Source organism: Tubulanus polymorphus, chromosome 1 (genome assembly GCF_964204645.1).
Source record: "Tubulanus polymorphus chromosome 1, tnTubPoly1.2, whole genome shotgun sequence".
Taxonomy (NCBI): domain Eukaryota; kingdom Metazoa; phylum Nemertea; class Palaeonemertea; order Tubulaniformes; family Tubulanidae; genus Tubulanus; species Tubulanus polymorphus.
This window is the reverse complement of record NC_134025.1, coordinates 7,569,723-7,589,050: the sequence shown is the minus strand read 5'-3', so window position 1 is coordinate 7,589,050 and position 19,328 is coordinate 7,569,723. Positions and strand designations below refer to the sequence as shown.

The following is a 19,328-nucleotide window of genomic DNA, read 5'->3' as shown; positions in this document are numbered from 1 at the left end:
TGTAATAGCCCACTTAGAAATACATTCTATTCTTTTAATTGCTTTAAAACAAATTTAGATTCTTTTCTTTTCTTAATGTATGAAATAAATGTTGTTTTTCAATAGATAAATGTATCCAGATGTCAGCACTCAAGTTAACAATTTCTGATAGCTGACCTCAAAAGAGGAGTTTTTTTGTACCATCCATGTTAGATAGCACGTAAAAAATGAACCAAGCAGTGGTTAGTATTAAATTGTAGTCAACTCTAGCTTTCTTCCAGTCTGGCCACTCGTCTTGTGTCTTTATAATATAACCGTTTAAATCCACAAAATCATATATATTTGAAACACTTTGTTTTTTACTTCCCTCCTCTCAAAGTTACATGATGAAGAAATCTAAATGTCAATTTTTCAGAATGTCAGTAGAGTGGCAGTGAGAGCGATTACCACATCGGCTGGTAGAAATGGAAAAGCGCTTGGAACCGTTCCAGCAGGCCCTCGATATCAAAAGATCATGGAAATGCAAAAACTGATGACGGTCAGTTGAACCACGAGACAAGACCTAAGAATATCAATTAGCAATTATTCTTATCTTAATATCCGTTTTCAGGCTCAAGATGGCGCTCTGGTATGGCAGAAACGCGGAGCACGCGACCTTATACCTTACTATTTTACCGGTGCCGTTTGTCTATGTGGGCTAACAAGCGCCTTCTACAACCTATATCTGATGTCATATCCAAAGCAGTAGTAGAATTTAACTGAAAAGATTTGCTGTGAAGAAAGTGTGCCGAAATAATGTAGGAATTTTCTTATGAAGAAACGTTTGATAAAATCAACTAGAAATGTAAAATCATTGTCTCAGATTAATGTATCCATTGTGTAAAATAAATCCGTAGGAATTAAAATAAGCTACCAGTATTAGAATAACCTTCCTTTTGGTTTGACCACTGATGATTGGTATACTTCCTCGGGTCGTTGTTAAGTCTGTCAAGATTTTCTATACCTACATTTAAACTGTTAACATCCCAAATCCTTTGGGTGAAGTACAGGGGCGGATCTAGGGGTGTCCAGACCCCCCTCAACTTTGAAGTGCCCTCAAAAATGTCACCCCAAAATATTTTGATCAAGGTTTTCCACCTATAATATATATTCAACGCATGAAATGACCGAAAGTACCCCCTAAAATGGTGTAGAAGTATTAGGAGTACGTGGTTTTTCGTAAGAAGTGCCCTTTTGGACACCCCCATGGAAAATCCTAGATCCGCCCCTGAAGTATAGTCCACAACCACTGATGAAGTGAAAAGGATTTCAAAAGACACTTCTTCAATTAAAATGATTCTGTATTTTAGCTCGGACATTAACAAGTTAAAAGATTAAAACCAGAAAAATGACCTGAAGGAATTCTTGAGATCAAAGAAATAGATTGCATTGCATATCAGAAGTTCCTGAGTTGACTAAAACTAACAAACCATTCAAAAACTTTCCAAGCAATAACTAAAATTCCTAAAAACCTGAAAAGAGACATAATATTCATCGTAAGATAATGGACACAATAAGATCTGCTGAATTTAAAAGTAAAATTTGATGTAATTTGGGCACAAGATTTTGCAAAGTCTATAAGTATCGTTGGTTAAAAAAGACAGGGGAAAATCATTTAACTCATTCAAGTGTACCTGAACGTTAATTCTTCTTTCTAGCCATGTCATACAAGGTGGAAAATCCTGAAGCAAATCCAGCAATGCAGCAAGCGACTGTTAATCCAACCAATGCTTTATCTCTTCCACCCATCTTCAGCCAAACCAAAACTCCATCATTTTTCTATCAAAAAAGAAAAAACAGTTATTGCCATTAACCAAAAATGAGATATACTTGTAAATGAAATCGAGGGGATATATCTATATCACTTACGCTGAACTTTTTCTGTAATTCAATAATTCTTTGATATTTAGGATTAGATGGGATGAATCCTAGAGGTTTAGTCGTGCCAGCAGCTGCAGTACTCATATTAATTTTAGGTTGTTTGAGGTCTGCCATTTTTCCTAAAGTACTCCTAGCTTCACTTGTTACAGGTCTTGTATTCTTCTGGTCAAACTGGAAAAATGCAGGTCGATCTTCAAATGGTCGAATACCCTGAAAATAATATGAAATCAATAATCTAAACTTTAAGTAATATTTCTTTGCCCTAATGTCACTCACGGGTGCCTAATTTAGCCTAGGCACCTAATTAATAACAACTTAGGCCCTATTTGAATTAAAGGCTTACTCTATTTGAATTAAAGGCTTTTATAGATTCAATTTTCAATCTTTTCTCAAAGCTCATTCATATCAATCTGATTTAAAATTGATTTTCCTTGAATTCTAAAGTAACCTAGGAAAAAATTTGCCAATTCAAGCCTCACGACATTGGCACAGGCAGGCGAGTGTCCAGAAAAGGATGACCGACCATCAACCGGACGACGACGGAAAAACGATTAAAACTGATCGGGTTTACATCAAGTATGATCTTACCTGTGGGTTATAAGCGGCCGACTGAGTTGAAGGCGCAACTCGCCCAGAAATTGAATTGAATTTATAAAACATGCTTTTAGGCGAAACTTTTTTCTACCGACCTTCGATCGAGTGAGCTGTGGTCGATTCGTCACGATGATGATTCTCGATAGATGGCGCAATAGGTGGCCTGCCAAAATACATTGAATTTTATTGATGCACAATTAGATATAAATGATAAGACTCTCTGGGCATGTTACCAACGATAAAACGCACGAAGAAGAATAGTAGGTATAATTTTGTATACGTAAAACAAAAATTAACGATAATCAAGGCGCGAGTGGGATTTAGAGATGATTGGCGCTGTTTAATAGCCTTGATTTCAATTAGCCGGAACGGGCACCTGCAGCTGTTTATATGTTGCCATGGATCATGGATGACAGGTTTACAACAGTGAAAGTTATTGGTCTCTATTTACTGGGTTACGTACGAACTTCCACTGGGTACGCATTCTAATTCTCAACACTGCTTCATCGCTGATAAAAACACTATTTTAGGGGATTATCGCGCTCTAATCTTTAGTTAGGATTGGATGTCACTGCATAAGATGTCGTTTTACAAAGATTTGGAAACTGATGGTTTTCCCAGTATAATTCGAAAGAATGGATTCGAATCGAAGAAGATTTCACTGGAAGAGTTGGATGATCGGTTACTTGGCCGGAGTTCTGGAGGCCTCAATCTATCTCGACCTACGTCCCCTTCAAATCGCAGAATTTTAATAGAGGTAAGATTTGAAGGATGGTATAGTCAAAATTTTAGATTTTTTTTTGTGATATGTGGAATCACATTCAGTCTTCGCTCTCAGTCAGAATCATGAAATCCTTTTAACTTTGTCATACGTGTAGCTACAAGACCAAGTGAAATCACTGAAAGATGATCTAAAAAAGAAAGATACGTTAATTACTCAACTATCCAGGTAAGACTTTATAAATATCTTCATTCAAACATTGATTACGCTATCACTTATAGATTATCTAAAGCTCTTTTAAATTCTTTTACAGTTCAACAGATGCTGAATTTGTTAAATCGTCTTTGGATCCCACCAAAGTAAGTTGTCACTTCTTTAACTAATTTGATGTATATTTCAGGTTTTGTAATAACATTTTTTGAACCAAATTTCATTACAGCTAGAATCATTTCTTAATTCGGCACTTCATTCTGGAGCATCAAAAACAGAGGTCGCCGCTCTTCAAGTTAAAGTTGAACATTTAACATCGCAGGTTTGTTAAGTCTAATATCTCTATAATGAGTCAAATATTTTGCTTTTGATTCCTTGATTAAAATGTTATGTTGTTTTAATTATATTTCAGTTGCGAGACGCTGAAAATCAAATTGAAGCCAGAGAAATGCGAATTAAAGAATTGAAAGCCGAAATAGAATCTCGCCGTGAGACCGACGCTCGACTTCAAACGGTCGTTGAATCGATGCAACAAAAAATCCAAGAGGCCGAATTCAAGTCGGGCACATTTGAAAATATAAAAGGAAAAAGTGAACTGACTATTCGAACATTACAAGCTGAAAATGACCAAGCCCGTGAACGGATATTAGAATTAGAATCAAGGCTCAGGTATGAGGAAATTTTTTTTTTTATGATTTAAGTGCATTCTATCAATTACCATTCAAACCATAGTAATAGCAAGATGGATTTGCGGCACTGTTTTTTAGGCAACATTTGGAGGAACGAGAAAAAGCAGAACAACTGAAATCAACTATCGAGAAAAGATACAACGATATTCTTACTCAAATATCCAGTGTGTTCCTGTCAAACAGCATTAAACTAGATGTTTCCGTCAATTCTGCTGATAGTGTACAAACAATCGTATCACTGGTAAGTTTCATTTTAACATTATTTCGATCTGTTTCATAGTTACAGCATAGTTAGTTAATATCAGACAGCGGTGTTGTTATACTATTTCTTGTACACTAATAGATCAGTAACGTTATCCAAGAGAATGCAATGTTAAAAGGGAAGATGTTGACTTTGAATGAAACGTTGTCGAACACGGAGTTAGAATCGAAGGCGAGTCGAGAGACGATTATGAGACTCGTGTCAGAAGTTGGTCGTGAACAGAAGAATGTATCTCAGTACAATACGGAAATTGCCAATATCAAATTGGTAAGCAGTTAAGCGACTGATATTTTCGACACAGTTCATACAATTGATAGATTGTTCCTATCAGATGCCTACCTAATCTTTAACAATATGCACCTAAAGTTATTGTTGTCGTGTACGTAGGAGCGGGAGAATGCAGTTGCTGAGCGCAGAGAACTGTTAAGAGAAGTCGAATTACTCAAGGAAAGGTTAGAATCGACCCAGAAAGCTTGGAATGCCACGAGACATGAACTAGAAGACAGAGAGCAGAGATTATCAAAGTATGTTGACAATTGCTATTTCCTTTAGGAATATACACTTTCCATTTAAAGTTTTCAATGTTATTCAATTTCTTCTCTTGACCAGAATTGACCGAGAGAAACATGAAACTTCGTTCAGCGTTCGTAGTATTGAAGCTCAGTATAATGGATTTAAAGAAAGTTTAGCTCATTTACTGAGTGACGCGTACCATAGCGTTGCTCCTAATGAGGAAACTATCAAGGATAAGATAAAACATTTACAAGTCACAGCAAAAGATGATAAAAAGGTAACAATGGAACAAATGTTGGTTATGGAGTTAATCCAGTTGATTGGGCATCGGTAGTTGACCTGTATCTCGTAATTTCAGAGAGTTGAAGTGTTAGAAGACAAGATGAAACGAGTTGGAGAACATTTCGAGAGTACGTATGAAAGAGGACAGAGTGCTCATAACCGATCGAAACGTCTTGAAGCAGATCTCGTTGATGTTGAGTCACGTCTGAAACATTACGAATCGGAATTAGCCTCACAAGAAGTCATTAAGGATGGACTACGAGCTGATAAACAAAAGGTATGGATCTGGTATATAAATGTTGATCTCATATCGCTAAATCTGGGAAAAGAAACAATTTGTAAGTTGCTATTTGTCACTTTAATATTACAGTTTTTGCGATTTTTGGAAAAGATAGCCGAGTCGATGAAGATGGAGCGAATAAGTGCAGAGATTGGATTCGATATGACTGGTCAAGCCTTGCTCGCCCGTGCTGATCAATTGGTGAAATTAGAAGCAGATGCACTCGCTGATAAGAGCACGCATATTTACAACCTTCAACGTAAACTGAAAACATTCAAGCAGCAGTTAGAAAGCAAAGATCTACATCTTGATCTGTTACGCAAGAAAATCACGACTTTAGAGGAACGAATTCACAGTAAAGGTGATTTGGAAATTGAACGTGATTCTGAATCGGGCAAAGTGCGAAAGTTAAGTCGTCAGCTTGAGAAAAATCAACTATTGTTGAAAGAAGCACGGGCTGAAATTGTTGATCTAAAAGCTCAACTATTAGAAGGAAGTAATTTGAAGGTAAATACAAAAGAAAAAGAAACATGATACCTAAGACAAGTAAATCAAGCATCCTGTCTAGAAGATTTTCACCGTGTTATTTCCATTTTACAGCTCACCTGCTTGGGTCAAGATAAAGAGATGCAAAGCCTTGAAAAACATCTTGAAAAGTTGGAAAGAGTGCGACAGAAGCAAGCAAAGAAGATCCAGGAATTGAAGAAAGAGGTTGATTTAAGAGGGTCAACTTGTCATGAACAGCGTACAATATCGGACAATGCTGTACACGCCTTGACAAGTGAACTCAAAACGACTAAGTTTGCTCTTGAAGAGGCTACAACAAAAGAAAGACAGGTACTTCATACATTTTATGCGGAATAATCCATTTCGTGGTTTAAATTCTCACTGTCTAAGTACAAACATATGATTTTGGTGTTATGCATTTCAGCTTTTGGAATTACGGAAAGTTATTGCGCGTATGCTAGGATTAGACCTTAATTCACTAGCTGTGCCTGATTATGAAATCATAAATCGTCTGGAAAAACTTATTCAAGCACATCAGTCGGCATCTTTATCAGGAATTGCGATTGAAAGCGCTTTCTCAGATCTCGAAGATGGCTATCAGGCAGGCTTCAACGACGCGAAAATGATCCTGCACTCGAGACCGAGGGGTCGCAGTCGTAGTCCAAAACGCGTGACGATTCAACGCCGCCATAAATCATCGTCACCGGTCCGGCGAGATCCGCGGCAATATTGATCAACAATTCTCAATACCTTACTGAAATCATTATCCACAGTAGATAGGTAGATGATACAGTAACACTAGGTCAGCTCAGTTGTGTGCCTTGTTACCTAACATTTAGATGCCAGAAAAGTAATGTAGCAAGGTGCTCATTATATGGAAGTTGATAATGTACGCACTTTATGATGTACATTGGGAGCTTTTCAATTTTTCATCGGCAGCCATTTGTCTTATTTGCAGAAATCTATTTTTATAAAGTAATTAAGAATTCTATCTATATAATTTTAAGGCACAATTATTGTTTATATGATAGTATGCATATTATGTTGTCATAGTTATATTGTACTATATACTACATGTAACACAAAATTTTTTGTGATATCAGCATGTATGAGATTTCAAATTCGACTTTTTCCTGAATTTGAAGATTTGTCTGTTGATAGGAAGCCAAATTTTAGTTGTAGTTAAAAAGTTATATGTATATTGTTATTGTTCGGTGATATTACAGGCAATAAGCACATCATGAACTTGTTCATGCATTATTGTCATCAATGATATATTTGTTTTTACATTGTAAAAATGTATAATTTACCGTAATCCATTAGCATATTGATCTGTAATGATATTTGAATATTAAGACAACCGGTTATTGTCTGTTGTATGCATGCTGATGTTGTCAGTTATGAATATATAAAGCTATTTAGGGTGCTTTGAACTAAATTCTAGGTATCATGGTACAAGTCCAATATTGTCAATCAGGGACATATTAATTTCATTGATGTAAAATGTACTTTTATCATTATTTATTATTAATAAAAAATGTCAAATTTTACTTAAAATGATGTTCATTAAATTGCAACCACATTTATTTGGAAAACTTGACCTCGAGTAAACATAGATGAAATTGAGGAAAATCATCTTTATGCCAAAAACCTGTACAACTGTTGTACCCATGCAGACTCAGCTACATTGAAAAGTTTCAGTTCCATCCCAAAGAATGTTTATCATGTGGAAAGGAATTATTTCTTCATTGTGCCATTTCAAGTTTCCTTACGGTCCATCCTCTATCCGCATGATAGTTAACATGTACTATTTTCTGACTGATCGAGCACAAAAAGAATAAACCAAAAGGATGGTATTTGTTTCATATGTAATATATTAATTCCAACAGTGAAAAATATCAACATTTGGCAAGGCTTATCACTATAGTCAAAGCTTTAACATAAAATGGAATGTACAGATATACATTTTTTTCCATATTAAAGTTACATACACAATTTACATGAAATTTAATTTACAGCACCTTTCATACAAACCTACAAAACATAATTTTAGCTTTTCATCTGTAATTACAACTAATATAAATGCATCTAGAAGTTAGGTAATGAAATTTTGAACACTAGTTAACACAGGAAAGCCAAGTCTATATGCAGTAAATGAAAACAGTAGCATTAGATATTAAAGTTGAACAGTTATCAATAACAGAAATTTGTGTAATTAAGTTTTTCATGTCAACTAATTAGAAAGAATTTTTTAACCAATTCTTTGCAAATAATTTCGATAAGATATGTGTTGGTCTAGTCTTTGAAATAACTCAAAATCCCTAAATAGATAAGAAATGCACTTAGAACCTCTTATCTTTATTGGCTTTCACTTCTAGATTCGAACTAAAGTCAACTATAAAGCAGTATTTGATGGCCTTATATTGCATGAAAGCTTTAATCACAATATTTGTTCGAGAAATGGCATAATATACATCATATATACATGTATTAAAGGGTGAAAAAAATTATACAAATATATCAACTACAAAATAATACTTATATAAGGACAGCAGACGAATGGAATGTGCCATGGAATGATACAATGGAACATCAGATGTAAACTGTAGCAATGAAATTAAAATCAGCCAAATTACCAAGCAAACAAAATGATTACACAGATGAACAATACAGTTTTTACATAACCGGGTAATCAGTGTGTAAATTACTATTGCACGGAGGGATGAAATATGCATATCTTTAACTATGAGACTTTTTATTTACAGTCATATCAATATTAAGAGACAATATTCGAATGTATTCATCGGTGTGCATAGGTAATATATATACCTATGTATGGGTATATAACAAGAAAGGATGAATTATCAAATACCGGTACATCAAACCATTAGAATCAAGTATCATCATAGAATGATTGTTTCACTTGTCGAGGATTTTGAGCAGATGTGAATAGAATTGGAGGAGTTGAGTCCTGTATGCCGTACTGACCGCTCGGGAAACTGTTACTACTCAGCAATCCTGATGCTGATGTATTCTGTCTGTTTGGTGCACTCTGTGGAGAAGCATGCCATGATGGTCTATACGAATTAGGCGCATTGATTAGGTAATGAGGACTAGAACTCACGTCATACAACCTAAAAATTTAAACCAAAATAGGTAATTTCATGTTATAAATCAAGTAGAAAATTATTTTAGAAAGTTGTTAATCAATTAATTACCCTCCTCTGGGTGGAGATACATGACTTCTCGATGAAAGGTCATCGTCGCTGTCATAACGTCTCGGATTATCGAAGAAATATGCTCGAGATCCATGACTATGGGATGATACATCTGAGACAGTCTGAAATGAAATCAACAAAACATAGATTTTTCATGACTAACAGACGATACATACGAGATAAGGGCAAATGTACTTAAAGGGGTCTAATGTCGCTCAAAATAAATGACAAAACGGGAAAGGTCAACAACGAAATAAATAGGTTATTTTTGATAGATTTTATTAACAAATTACCTTCCTTAAAGGTTTTTATATTAAGACGCGAAACTATATTGAACGAGTATTTGAATCAGATTTAAAGACTCACCACATTGTTTTTTGGAATTTGAACTCTGAAATACATGACAACTAGAAACGTAGGCAAGAACTCCCAAATAAACAACACAGCACCAAATGAGACATATGCGATACCTTGGTCTAAGTCGATCAATTCTGCCTGAAAAATCGAATTACCAATAGAAATTGAAAGGGTGTAACTTCCACATACCAGGAACTTTATGGCTATGAAAATGTGTGATGCAGCAGTACCTGATCCGACACATTGATCCAGCTGTACCCAAATCCGGGAATTTTGGGACATGTAACTGCTATGATGTTGTAGATAGCTCGGGTCATGTATAACACTATTATCAGAACGCATACAGTTATTGAAAGACAACTGGTGGTACCCTGCACAACAAAAACAAATCATTTGACCAAGCACAGAAGTGAATGTGGCTTTCAGGCTGTTTCAGTACAAACTTGGTGTTTGATCTTAAAATAGGGATTGACCCTGTTATTTATTTGAGCAATAGATTTCGTTCAATTTTTTTCTTTCTGGTGTCCCTTACAAACCCAACACACCTGCTGGGATCGAAACAGGGGGTTAGATTTCGAAATCAGAAATCGCAGATATAGTTGTGTGATCAGCAGTCGAATTGACAGAACATTTTGTTTAAATTGAAGTACATAATTGGAAATTTCGGTTCCAGTTTATTCGAACTTGGTTTTAACCCAAGCAGCTTTCACAAAACATGCACGTAATTCTTAAGTGATTAATCTAACCAGCTGAATGATAATCATTTAACATTTTTTGTTTACATATGTACTTACTCTCGCTTGTAGTACAAGGTTAGCAGATTGTGTTCTGGTCACTCGAACGATGCAAATTGCCAGGTAAATACCGAACAGAACGAACAGTAGATCATTAATGATCACTCGACATTGCACAATAATTCTCACATTGTCGTTTATGTGGTGTTTCCGTATATACGTCAGTACTGCACAAATGATATTCGTCACGATGAAGATGATGATCGCGATCGATGTTATGATCGGCACGAACCTGAAAAAGTTAAGATACTCATTTAGATTTGTCCGTTTACACTTGAAATGTTAAGAGATTTTCTATATTTAATTATATGATCAACAACCTAGATTTCTGTTGTTCCCTATATGCTGTTCTTGCCTTGTGCAAAACCTGAAATTGGAGCAAAAAATAAGAACTATTAAATATCTCTTTGTATAATTCAAGCCATCCAAGAATAATCCTGTACGGCACTTGAAAACTTGTACAATTTCAAACGGACAAAACTCACCTGAGAAAAGTAAAGAACAAGAAGACAAAGTGTAATGAACTGCAAACAAACAGGAAGACTGTACAACCACCAATTTGGGAACATGGCCAAGTTGTTTGCGAGTACACAATTTTTGTAGTAAAACGAAAATAACGTTGTCCGCAATCCGGCCCAGACTAAGCACAGCGCCAGAAAAATTGTTTGATAGCTAAAACGTTTGTGTTTGTAATACAAAATCATCCATAATTGAATATACACCATGAAAAACAGGAATGAGTACAAAATTGTAAACGCGATTGTTAATCCCAAGTGAACACTGGGTGGAATGGGAATCGGGGGCCCTATCGTGGCTGGGGGCGACGCAAATATCACAGGCATTTCAGTCGCATCCCTTGTTTCATTATCTTCTCCGTTGATGTTCGATAATTCGACCCCGTCCATGATTGTCGTTGTCTCCGACGACGAGTCATGTGAGCTGCAGGAAAACCCTTTGACAGAAAACAGGAAGTATTTTATGTGACAGTAAACAGTTCGATGACCTTGACCTACATGCTTATTCATTACCTAGATTTACATCAAAAATGAACCTGGATTTTTCAAAATTATTACCTCAAAATACATGCTTTATCTTTCAAACCTTGTTAAGATAGGCGTTAAGATATTGAAAATGTGCATTCATTATTTTTCGAATGTTCATTGGGTGTTAGGCTCTTTTTTAAAATATTTATTCACTGCATCCCTAAAACATGTCAGCCTCCTTAGCAAACCGGCCCCATATGGAAATAATACTACAATGAAAAACATCGAAACATCAAACTGATTTGTTGATTTAATGTGTATTGATCAAATATATAGATTGAAATGATGCATTTGGTCAAAGGAGGTGCGCGTAATTTTGGACTGTTGAAACGTGGAATGCGTTATTTGAGCGATAGCAATGGAAAAACGTCCAAAACCAATAAAAAAGACTTGAATAGTGTCAATAAATTATATGCCGACTCTCTCCTTCTTCCAAAAACAGTTTATGAAACTTCTGTGAAGAATGGAGCTGCCCTCATTCGGGAGGAATCTTTGCAAGAGGTCAGTCGAAAAAGGCCTGGTTCATTGTCATGGACATGGTGGCTGATTCAGTTGGATGGTGGCCGATTCCTCATAAAAATTCTATTTCAGTGCACAATGAAAAACATCGAAACATCAAACTGATTTGTTGATTTAATGTGTATTGATCAAATATATAGATTGAAATGATGCATTTGGTCAAAGGAGGTGCACGTAATTTTGGACTGTTGAAACGTGGAATGCGTTATTTGAGCGATGGCAATGGAAAAACGTCCAAAACCAATAAAAAAGACTTGAAAAGTGTCAATAAATTATATGCCAACTCTCTCCTTCTTCCAAAAACAGTTTATGAAACTTCTGTGAAGAATGGAGCTGTCCTCATTCGGGAGGAATCTTTGCAAGAGGTCAGTCGAAAAAGGCCTGGTTCATTGTCATGGACATGGTGGCTGATTCAGTTGGATGGTGGCCGATTCCTAATAAAAATTCTATTTCATTGCACCATCGACTGTTTTAAGAAAATTCAACATTTTTCCTTGTTCTGGTAGACTAGCGCTCTCATGATCACATTGCATATCCAGTATTTGACATTAGCCCAAATCAGCCACCATATAGCTGAAAGGCGACAGGCCAAGCAATAGGCGTTTTTATATAGATGTTGATTTGTCAAATCAATTTACCAGAGTAAATTCTGCGCATTTATCTTCTTGATTTATCAAATCGATTCGGCTAATCAATGCATTTATTTAAATGATTACTCAAATCGATTTGATAAATCAAGCAAATTGCTAGTGGAGCGATTTGCTTGATTTGTCAAACTGATTTGAGTAGATTTACATGGAGAGTAAAGATGGCGGAAAAGAATCAGCAAGTCTCCCAGCACTGGTTACTAATCCCCGCGATTATCTAACTGCAAATCGATTTATCAAATCAGCCAAGACAGGTGGATTTGTAAATCCAAAGTGATTTGCTTAGATAAAAACGCTTAAGTCTTCAGAAATCAAAGGTTCTCATTTTGTATCTATCATTAATTTAGAGTAAAACTTTTGATCAGCTGTACCAGTGGCAAGAGAATCAAGACGATCGACAACAAGTATATGTCCTCCATGATGGTCCACCATATGCAAATGGTGATGCCCATGTCGGACATGCAGTGAATAAGGTATCTTTTTTCTGTGAGTTTTCTTATCTGAAGGCAGAAACATTTTCGATTATAGTCTGAATAACATTTGATGTAAATTCTATTAATAGATCTTAAAAGATGTGACTAATCGATATAAATTACTACGAGGTTACCGGATACACTATCGACCAGGCTGGGATTGTCATGGTTTACCAATTGAGCAGAAAGTTTTAGCCACTGAGAAAATTGATGCCTCCAAACTTTCACCTCAACAAATAAGATCCAAAGGTAAACATATAATTAAGCAGTATCCTCCTAAGAAGAAAATGTCTTGTTTTAAAATCAGTTAGCCTTGAGACTTATTATTTTTACAGCACAGTTATATGCTTCTAAAGCCATTGATAAACAGAAAAAAGTGTTCAAGCGATGGGGAATTATGGCAGATTGGGACAAATGTTACTATACCTATGATAAAGAGTATGAAAGTAAACAAATTGAGCTTTTCTATGAACTGTATGAAAAGGTATGTTCTTTTTATGTACATCGCAATTCAGTACAATTTACTAATATTCTCTGGTTAGATGTTCAAAAGGTGGTTAAATTGACACTATATTTTGATCATACCAATTTTTGAGCAACTAGCTCCTGGACCTGATTCTAAGGTAATAATTTTGAGAAGAATGAATTTAAGTTTCTTTTGAATAGGGGTACGTGTATCAAGATTACATGCCAGTCTATTGGTCCCCTTCATCAAGGTATACTTTTGAGATTAGTTGACTCATCCATATACATAGAGATATTGCATTAATTGTTATTGTATGCTGTTGTAATTTTATGTTTCAGGACAGCATTAGCAGAGGCAGAAATTGAATATGAAGAAAATCATATAAGGTGATACATTAGTTTTACCAAGATATGTATTTGATGAGAAATGAATATTGAAACTCAATACCATCTTTTCTACAGCACTTCAATTTACCTAAGATGTTTGATAACACAGCTGCCAAAAGAGATACTGAAGTTGATAGGTATGATTTGCTTCTTTGTATCATAGCTTTATAGTACAAAAGATACCATAATTGTACTGAAAAATTGACTGTATATACCGGTAGTTACAATGGTGATTGCGATGAGGTTTTAAACATTTCAGACTGTGATAAAAGTAAAATATATGGGATAATATGGACCACTACTCCATGGACAATCCCAGCAAATGAAGCTATCTGCTATGGCAAAAAGATAAGGTCAGTTTAGGATCCCTTAAAGGAAGAAAAAGCAAATGTTCTGATAGAAGGATGCATTTATTGAATGATTTGTTTATTTCAGCTATTCTGTTGTGAAAAACTTGGATACTTCAGATCTTTATATTGTTGCCTCTGATCTCATCGAAAAGATTTGCGGAATATTAGGTGTAGAATTACAAGTCATTTCCTCATTTCCAGGTATATTTTTCATACAATTGAGACCTTTGATAATACATTCATTGAATGTACATTCAATCTTCCACTGGCTCTTGGTATGTTTTAGGTGCTCAAATGAATGGTATGAAATATCAGCATCCATTGAGTAACCAGGAGAAGCAATTCCTTCCTGCTGATCATGTCACAATTGAAAAGGGCACTGGCTTAGTACATACAGCACCAGCACATGGTCAGGAAGACTTTCAAATAGCTGTGAAAAATCAGCTTTCATTGGTAAGAAGAAAGTAATTATCAATGAAAGTTTATTCTTAACATACCGGTACATTCTACATTATTCTATTTTGGTAATGCCGGTTCAATGTGCAGATAATCCTATATGCGTGTTTACATTTTGTTGTCATCTCATTGATGTTTGGAATATAGGATTGTATAGTCGATGAAATGGGTAAATACACGTGTGGTAAACTCAAGGATCTTGCAGGAAAGTCGGTTCTTACAAGTGGAAACGAAACTGTGTTGAAAATGCTCTCAAATGATTTACTTCATCAACACGAATACAAACATAGTTATCCATATGACTGGCGAACGAAAAAACCAATCATTATCCGAGCCAGTAAACAGTGGTTCATTGACACTCAGAAAATAAAGGACAAAGCTTTGGTAAGTGAAAATATATTTTGATTACTGCAAAGGACTATGGTCTACATTGTCTGTTATCTACGATTATGTGAGTTTTTGTAGGAATGTTTGAAAGACGTTTCTCTGTTTCCTGCGACGGCTGCTCGAAGTATGGAAGCTCAGCTTAATGCAAGAACGTACTGGTGTATATCAAGGCAGCGAGTTTGGGGAGTTCCTATTCCGGTATTCTACAATAGTGAAACCAACGAACCTCTGATCACGAGGTAGGTACATATCATATATAGATATAAAGATTTACATTAATTCATGGTAAACTGTGGATATTTGAATGATTGAAGTGACTGTTCTCTAGAGAAACTACTGAACATCTTAGTGCATTAGTTAAAGAACATGGTACGGACTGTTGGTGGAATTTTACACACAAGGAGCTTCTACCAAATCATATTTTGCGAAAGGTAAAACAATTTTGTTACTGATGGATATTTACCATGTGATATGCAGTTTTCCTAGTGCAATTTCCAGCCTCTTCTCTCAATCAGAAATTAGTTCAATGAGAAAATACAAATATTTTAGGCTGGTGTTCCTGCAGAAACTGAATTTACAAGAGGTGATGATATACTGGACATTTGGTTTGATTCAGGATCATCTTGGGACTGTGTGTTAAGAAATGGTAAGTTCATTTGACAAAAACTTTAACTAGCAGTCAAAATTAATATTTCAAACAGTGGAATTATGCATACATGCAATCATCCTTTCTTTAGAGGGAATAGACTGTGCTGATGTATATCTTGAAGGATCAGATCAATTTGGTGGTTGGTTTCAATCATCATTGTTATTGAGTGTTGCTGCAAGAGGAAGAGCTCCATATAAGTACATACTCATTATTCAACTACGTCAATTTCTGACAATAAATCTAAAAAATTTTCTGTAAATTCTGCGTGTTATAATTTACAGACAAGTTATCAGTCATGGATTTACTGTTGATGAAGATGGAAGAAAGATGTCGAAATCTATTGGTAACGTCGTTGACCCACAGGTTATCTGTAATGGTGGAAAGGTAGATTTTGATTATTGTTACTTGATGAAGGTTTCTTTTAGACACTTAAGTCATATCAATTTTACCTGATGGTATATCTGTATTATAGAATAAGAGCAAAAATCCTGCATTTGGAGCTGATGTTTTAAGGTGGTGGGCAGCCAAGGAAAATGTACATTCTAACATTAAGATTGGTAACAAGGTTCTAATGCAGTGCAACGAAAATATATTCAAAGTAAGTATGGATAGATCTTCTACTCTTTATATTTTTCGATTTGTTTCATTTCAATAGATTTCACCTTTTACAGCTGAGGAAAGTCATGAAGTTCATGCTCGGAAATTTGTTCGACTTTAATCCAAACCAAATTATACAATACAATCGTCTTCTTCCTCAAGACAAGTATATGCTATACCAGTTATTCAACTTCACCCAGCATGTAAGTAGAAATCTCAACTATAGTCTTTGTTTGAAAAGGAAATTTTTTAGTTTTGAAATTCCCTGTCTAAATTTTCAATTCAGATTACGAAATATTATGATGAATTCCAGTATAATCGCGTACTTCTTGAAACAGAGAAATTTGTCAATGTAGATATTTCTGGATTCTACTTCAGCATTATTAAAGACAGGTAACTTAATTAAGCCTTGCTTCTGATTCGAATTATTGTTAAATGATATGTGGATGTACCATTTATATTAGTTACAAAATAGCTTATGCACATAGGAAAATTGAATAACTACAAATTTACTACCGTTTTGCTTTAGATTGTATTGTACACTGGAGGCAAGTCATGCAAGGCGATCTTGTCAAACTGTTTTATATCATATTCTCAATGTACTGACAAAATGCTGTTCACCAATCCTGCCACACTTCGCTCAAGAGGTATATCAGCATTTTCCACTTTCAATGGACGAGGACGGTAAGACTGACAATGTACAGCATAAGATTGAATTACTAATGGTTAGCTACAGAATTATACGTATTATCATATATTAGGGAATGAATTAGATCATCCAGAAAATGTATTCCATACTCCTTGGTTTGCAAGTCCACCGGAATGGAATGACCAGGAAACTGAGAGACTCATGACACCAGTGCTCACAATACGAGATTCCTTTTTCACAATGATTGACAGTAGCAATCCAAACGTGTTCGACGTAATCATTGGAACATCAAAAAACCTCTTTAACCACTTGCAAGTAAGTATTATTACTACGTTATACACTGTAAATTACTATTTTCTGCAGAAAAGAGTTAGAGATTACAGAATTTACCAGCCAGTTCACAAAATATTTAAGGCCTGAGAGCTCGTTGGTGTCTAGTTTCTAATAACTTCATTATACTTACAGAGATATCAAAATAACGAATCATCTAGTCATTCTGCCCTTGCTGAAATAATGCAGTGTGCGTGTTCATCTTTATCAACTAATCCAGCTATCAACATAATAGATGATACTCCAATCTTCAAAGGAGAATTAGATCTACTACACAAAGGTAGGAAGCGGCATGTGTAGGGATAATTGTTTTCTACAAAAGTCAATCGTATTAATCATTATGTATTGATGCATTACAGATGGCAAGCAAACAACGGAAAAGTACACAATTGCGCTATATACCGGAATTAAAAAGCAGTGTCCACGCTGTAGGAAACATACATCAAAGAAAGTATCTGAACCTTGTCCACGGTGCATGGAAGTTTTATCTCAGGGATGGGAGTGACATAGGGCTGTATATTTAGAATATGTGATGAGATAGACGATATTATGACAAAATAGATTATTGATGATGAAACACATGTATTAAGGCTCCATGATGAAGTTTTAATCATTTGTATCAAAAATGAAATTGTGACAGTTTTCTCTCCTGGCATGCGCGTGGCTTCAGCTCTGATGATACGTTTTATTTGTAGATTTTGAGAGATTTTGGAATATGTATCGCACCATTAAATGTTTATACATGTCTATTTTATGTTTAATAAATTTATATCATTTGATATGATTTTTCTATTGATCCTCTTGAATCTGTTACTATCTGTAATTTTGTGATTTTGTCCACAATGAGGAGACTTATGGAAAAACATGGGCATTTGAAATGATAATGAGGATTGGTAGGATTAAGGTTTCCTACTGTGGAAAAGAACGCCGGGAGCCGTATCACATACGTGCATGTGTCACATACGTGCAATACAAAATCAAAAACTAAGACAATTGAGTAGTGCATTATTTTCCACTTTATCTTATCATTTATTTATAGATCTATCTGTGGCCAAAGTGAAGTAGTCACCAACAGGCGTAGCTATCCAACCAATTTTTCAGTTTTTCAATTCTGTAATATAACGGACCGCATCCAGTCGTGAATACACATTTACCATTTTGTAAAACGATAATGCAACACTCACATACACCATACGTCTGAGCTGCTTTATCGTGAATATCGTCAACCAAAAGTGGACAGTAAAGTTGTCCTCGATTCTCTAAAACGGTGTCAATCCTTTCTTGTAAGCTCTTTTGGTAGCTAACCTTGTCTTTAAAACTACTTGGAAAATACCAACCGTCGGTTGGATGAGCTTCCATCACGTAAACAATTAAGAAAAATTGCTAATTTCTCGGTATTCTTTAATCAGATCTGGAAACTCGCATTGTAAACTGGATACAAAGTTAGGCGCTGTCGTGCTGCCGAAGTTTATTACCAAAGGCTTGTCGTTGCTCAAATAATCTACTAACCGTTCAGGTTTTCCTTCCAAAGTGTACAAAATTACATTTTCGACAGAACTACCCAACTTTACGGTTTGTAGTCTTTTTATGCGCCAAAATTGGAGGAATTTTGCTCGAAATGCTTCAATTGAAAATACTGTATTGTCAATGTCCTCCTTTCGTATGTTAGTTTTTTCATATTGTCCTTTGGTGAACAATTCTTGTATGTATCTCTTTCTTTTCGTTGGGATGAATCTTACGAAAACGAGCAGATAAATGAATTCCAACAGAACCGCTATGATTTCTTGAAATATCCATAAGTATCGTTTCCATTTTCCTTTATCTATCTCCATCTAAGTGTACAAAATATTTTCGTGTACCAGATCGAGAATACAGATAAAACAAAACCGTACGGCGAACTAAGAACAATCACATTGCGTTAAAAATCTTTGCATAGAAAACTCCATCATGGCTTGCCATGTTTTAAATGAGGGCTAAAAGCCGTTGAAAATTACAGTGCCAACTCTTGATCTGCGCCGGTACTAGGCCAGGAACGCGTCAGTAAAAACCT

The 19,328-nt window shown here is 35.4% G+C and overlaps 5 protein-coding genes across 6 annotated transcripts; 3 read left to right on the top strand and 2 right to left on the bottom strand.

Annotated features, from left to right (window-relative positions):
• Positions 1-119: 119 nt before the first annotated feature.
• LOC141914945 (cytochrome c oxidase subunit 7A, mitochondrial-like) lies at positions 120-887 on the top strand. The gene is made up of 3 exons (XM_074806293.1): positions 120-221; positions 395-517; positions 590-887. Exons 1-3 carry the CDS (start codon positions 207-209, stop codon positions 725-727), a joined length of 276 nt encoding a protein of 91 aa, XP_074662394.1. The 5' UTR covers positions 120-206; the 3' UTR covers positions 728-887.
• Positions 888-1,321: 434 nt separating this feature from the next.
• LOC141914626 (cytochrome c oxidase subunit 7A2-like, mitochondrial) lies at positions 1,322-2,634 on the bottom strand. Its single transcript, XM_074805880.1, has 4 exons — positions 2,488-2,634; positions 1,888-2,109; positions 1,653-1,797; positions 1,322-1,490 (listed from the first exon to the last, which is right to left on the bottom strand). Exons 1-3 carry the CDS (start codon positions 2,557-2,559, stop codon positions 1,660-1,662), a joined length of 432 nt encoding a protein of 143 aa, XP_074661981.1. The 5' UTR covers positions 2,560-2,634; the 3' UTR covers positions 1,322-1,490; positions 1,653-1,659.
• A 240-nt stretch (positions 2,635-2,874) lies between these two features.
• LOC141914613 (coiled-coil domain-containing protein 170-like) lies at positions 2,875-7,456 on the top strand. 2 transcript variants are annotated; one of them, XM_074805859.1, is made up of 14 exons: positions 2,875-2,969; positions 3,049-3,250; positions 3,372-3,442; positions 3,528-3,573; positions 3,654-3,746; positions 3,837-4,093; positions 4,192-4,354; positions 4,457-4,642; positions 4,763-4,899; positions 4,985-5,165; positions 5,247-5,447; positions 5,541-5,957; positions 6,051-6,287; positions 6,382-7,456. In XM_074805859.1, the coding sequence occupies exons 2-14, from the start codon at positions 3,059-3,061 to the stop codon at positions 6,688-6,690; spliced, it is 2,490 nt and encodes an 829-aa protein (XP_074661960.1). In that variant the 5' UTR covers positions 2,875-2,969; positions 3,049-3,058; the 3' UTR covers positions 6,691-7,456. The 2 variants fall into 2 exon arrangements, with proteins under 2 accessions (XP_074661960.1, XP_074661969.1); XM_074805868.1 differs by having other exon boundaries at positions 2,896-2,969; positions 3,053-3,250.
• A 409-nt stretch (positions 7,457-7,865) lies between these two features.
• LOC141905983 (G protein-coupled receptor 137Ba-like) lies at positions 7,866-11,296 on the bottom strand. Its single transcript, XM_074795121.1, has 7 exons — positions 10,812-11,296; positions 10,647-10,693; positions 10,327-10,558; positions 9,763-9,903; positions 9,542-9,670; positions 9,176-9,297; positions 7,866-9,091 (listed from the first exon to the last, which is right to left on the bottom strand). Exons 1-7 carry the CDS (start codon positions 11,229-11,231, stop codon positions 8,851-8,853), a joined length of 1,332 nt encoding a protein of 443 aa, XP_074651222.1. The 5' UTR covers positions 11,232-11,296; the 3' UTR covers positions 7,866-8,850.
• Positions 11,297-11,574: 278 nt separating this feature from the next.
• LOC141906002 (isoleucine--tRNA ligase, mitochondrial-like) lies at positions 11,575-18,014 on the top strand. Its single transcript, XM_074795144.1, has 23 exons — positions 11,575-11,870; positions 12,883-13,008; positions 13,098-13,257; positions 13,344-13,492; positions 13,675-13,724; positions 13,813-13,860; positions 13,936-13,997; positions 14,120-14,213; positions 14,296-14,411; positions 14,497-14,663; positions 14,814-15,050; positions 15,132-15,292; positions 15,382-15,484; positions 15,603-15,699; positions 15,791-15,899; positions 15,984-16,086; positions 16,175-16,300; positions 16,374-16,502; positions 16,586-16,692; positions 16,829-16,983; positions 17,061-17,263; positions 17,414-17,558; positions 17,638-18,014. Exons 1-23 carry the CDS (start codon positions 11,652-11,654, stop codon positions 17,781-17,783), a joined length of 3,012 nt encoding a protein of 1,003 aa, XP_074651245.1. The 5' UTR covers positions 11,575-11,651; the 3' UTR covers positions 17,784-18,014.
• Positions 18,015-19,328: the final 1,314 nt, after the last annotated feature.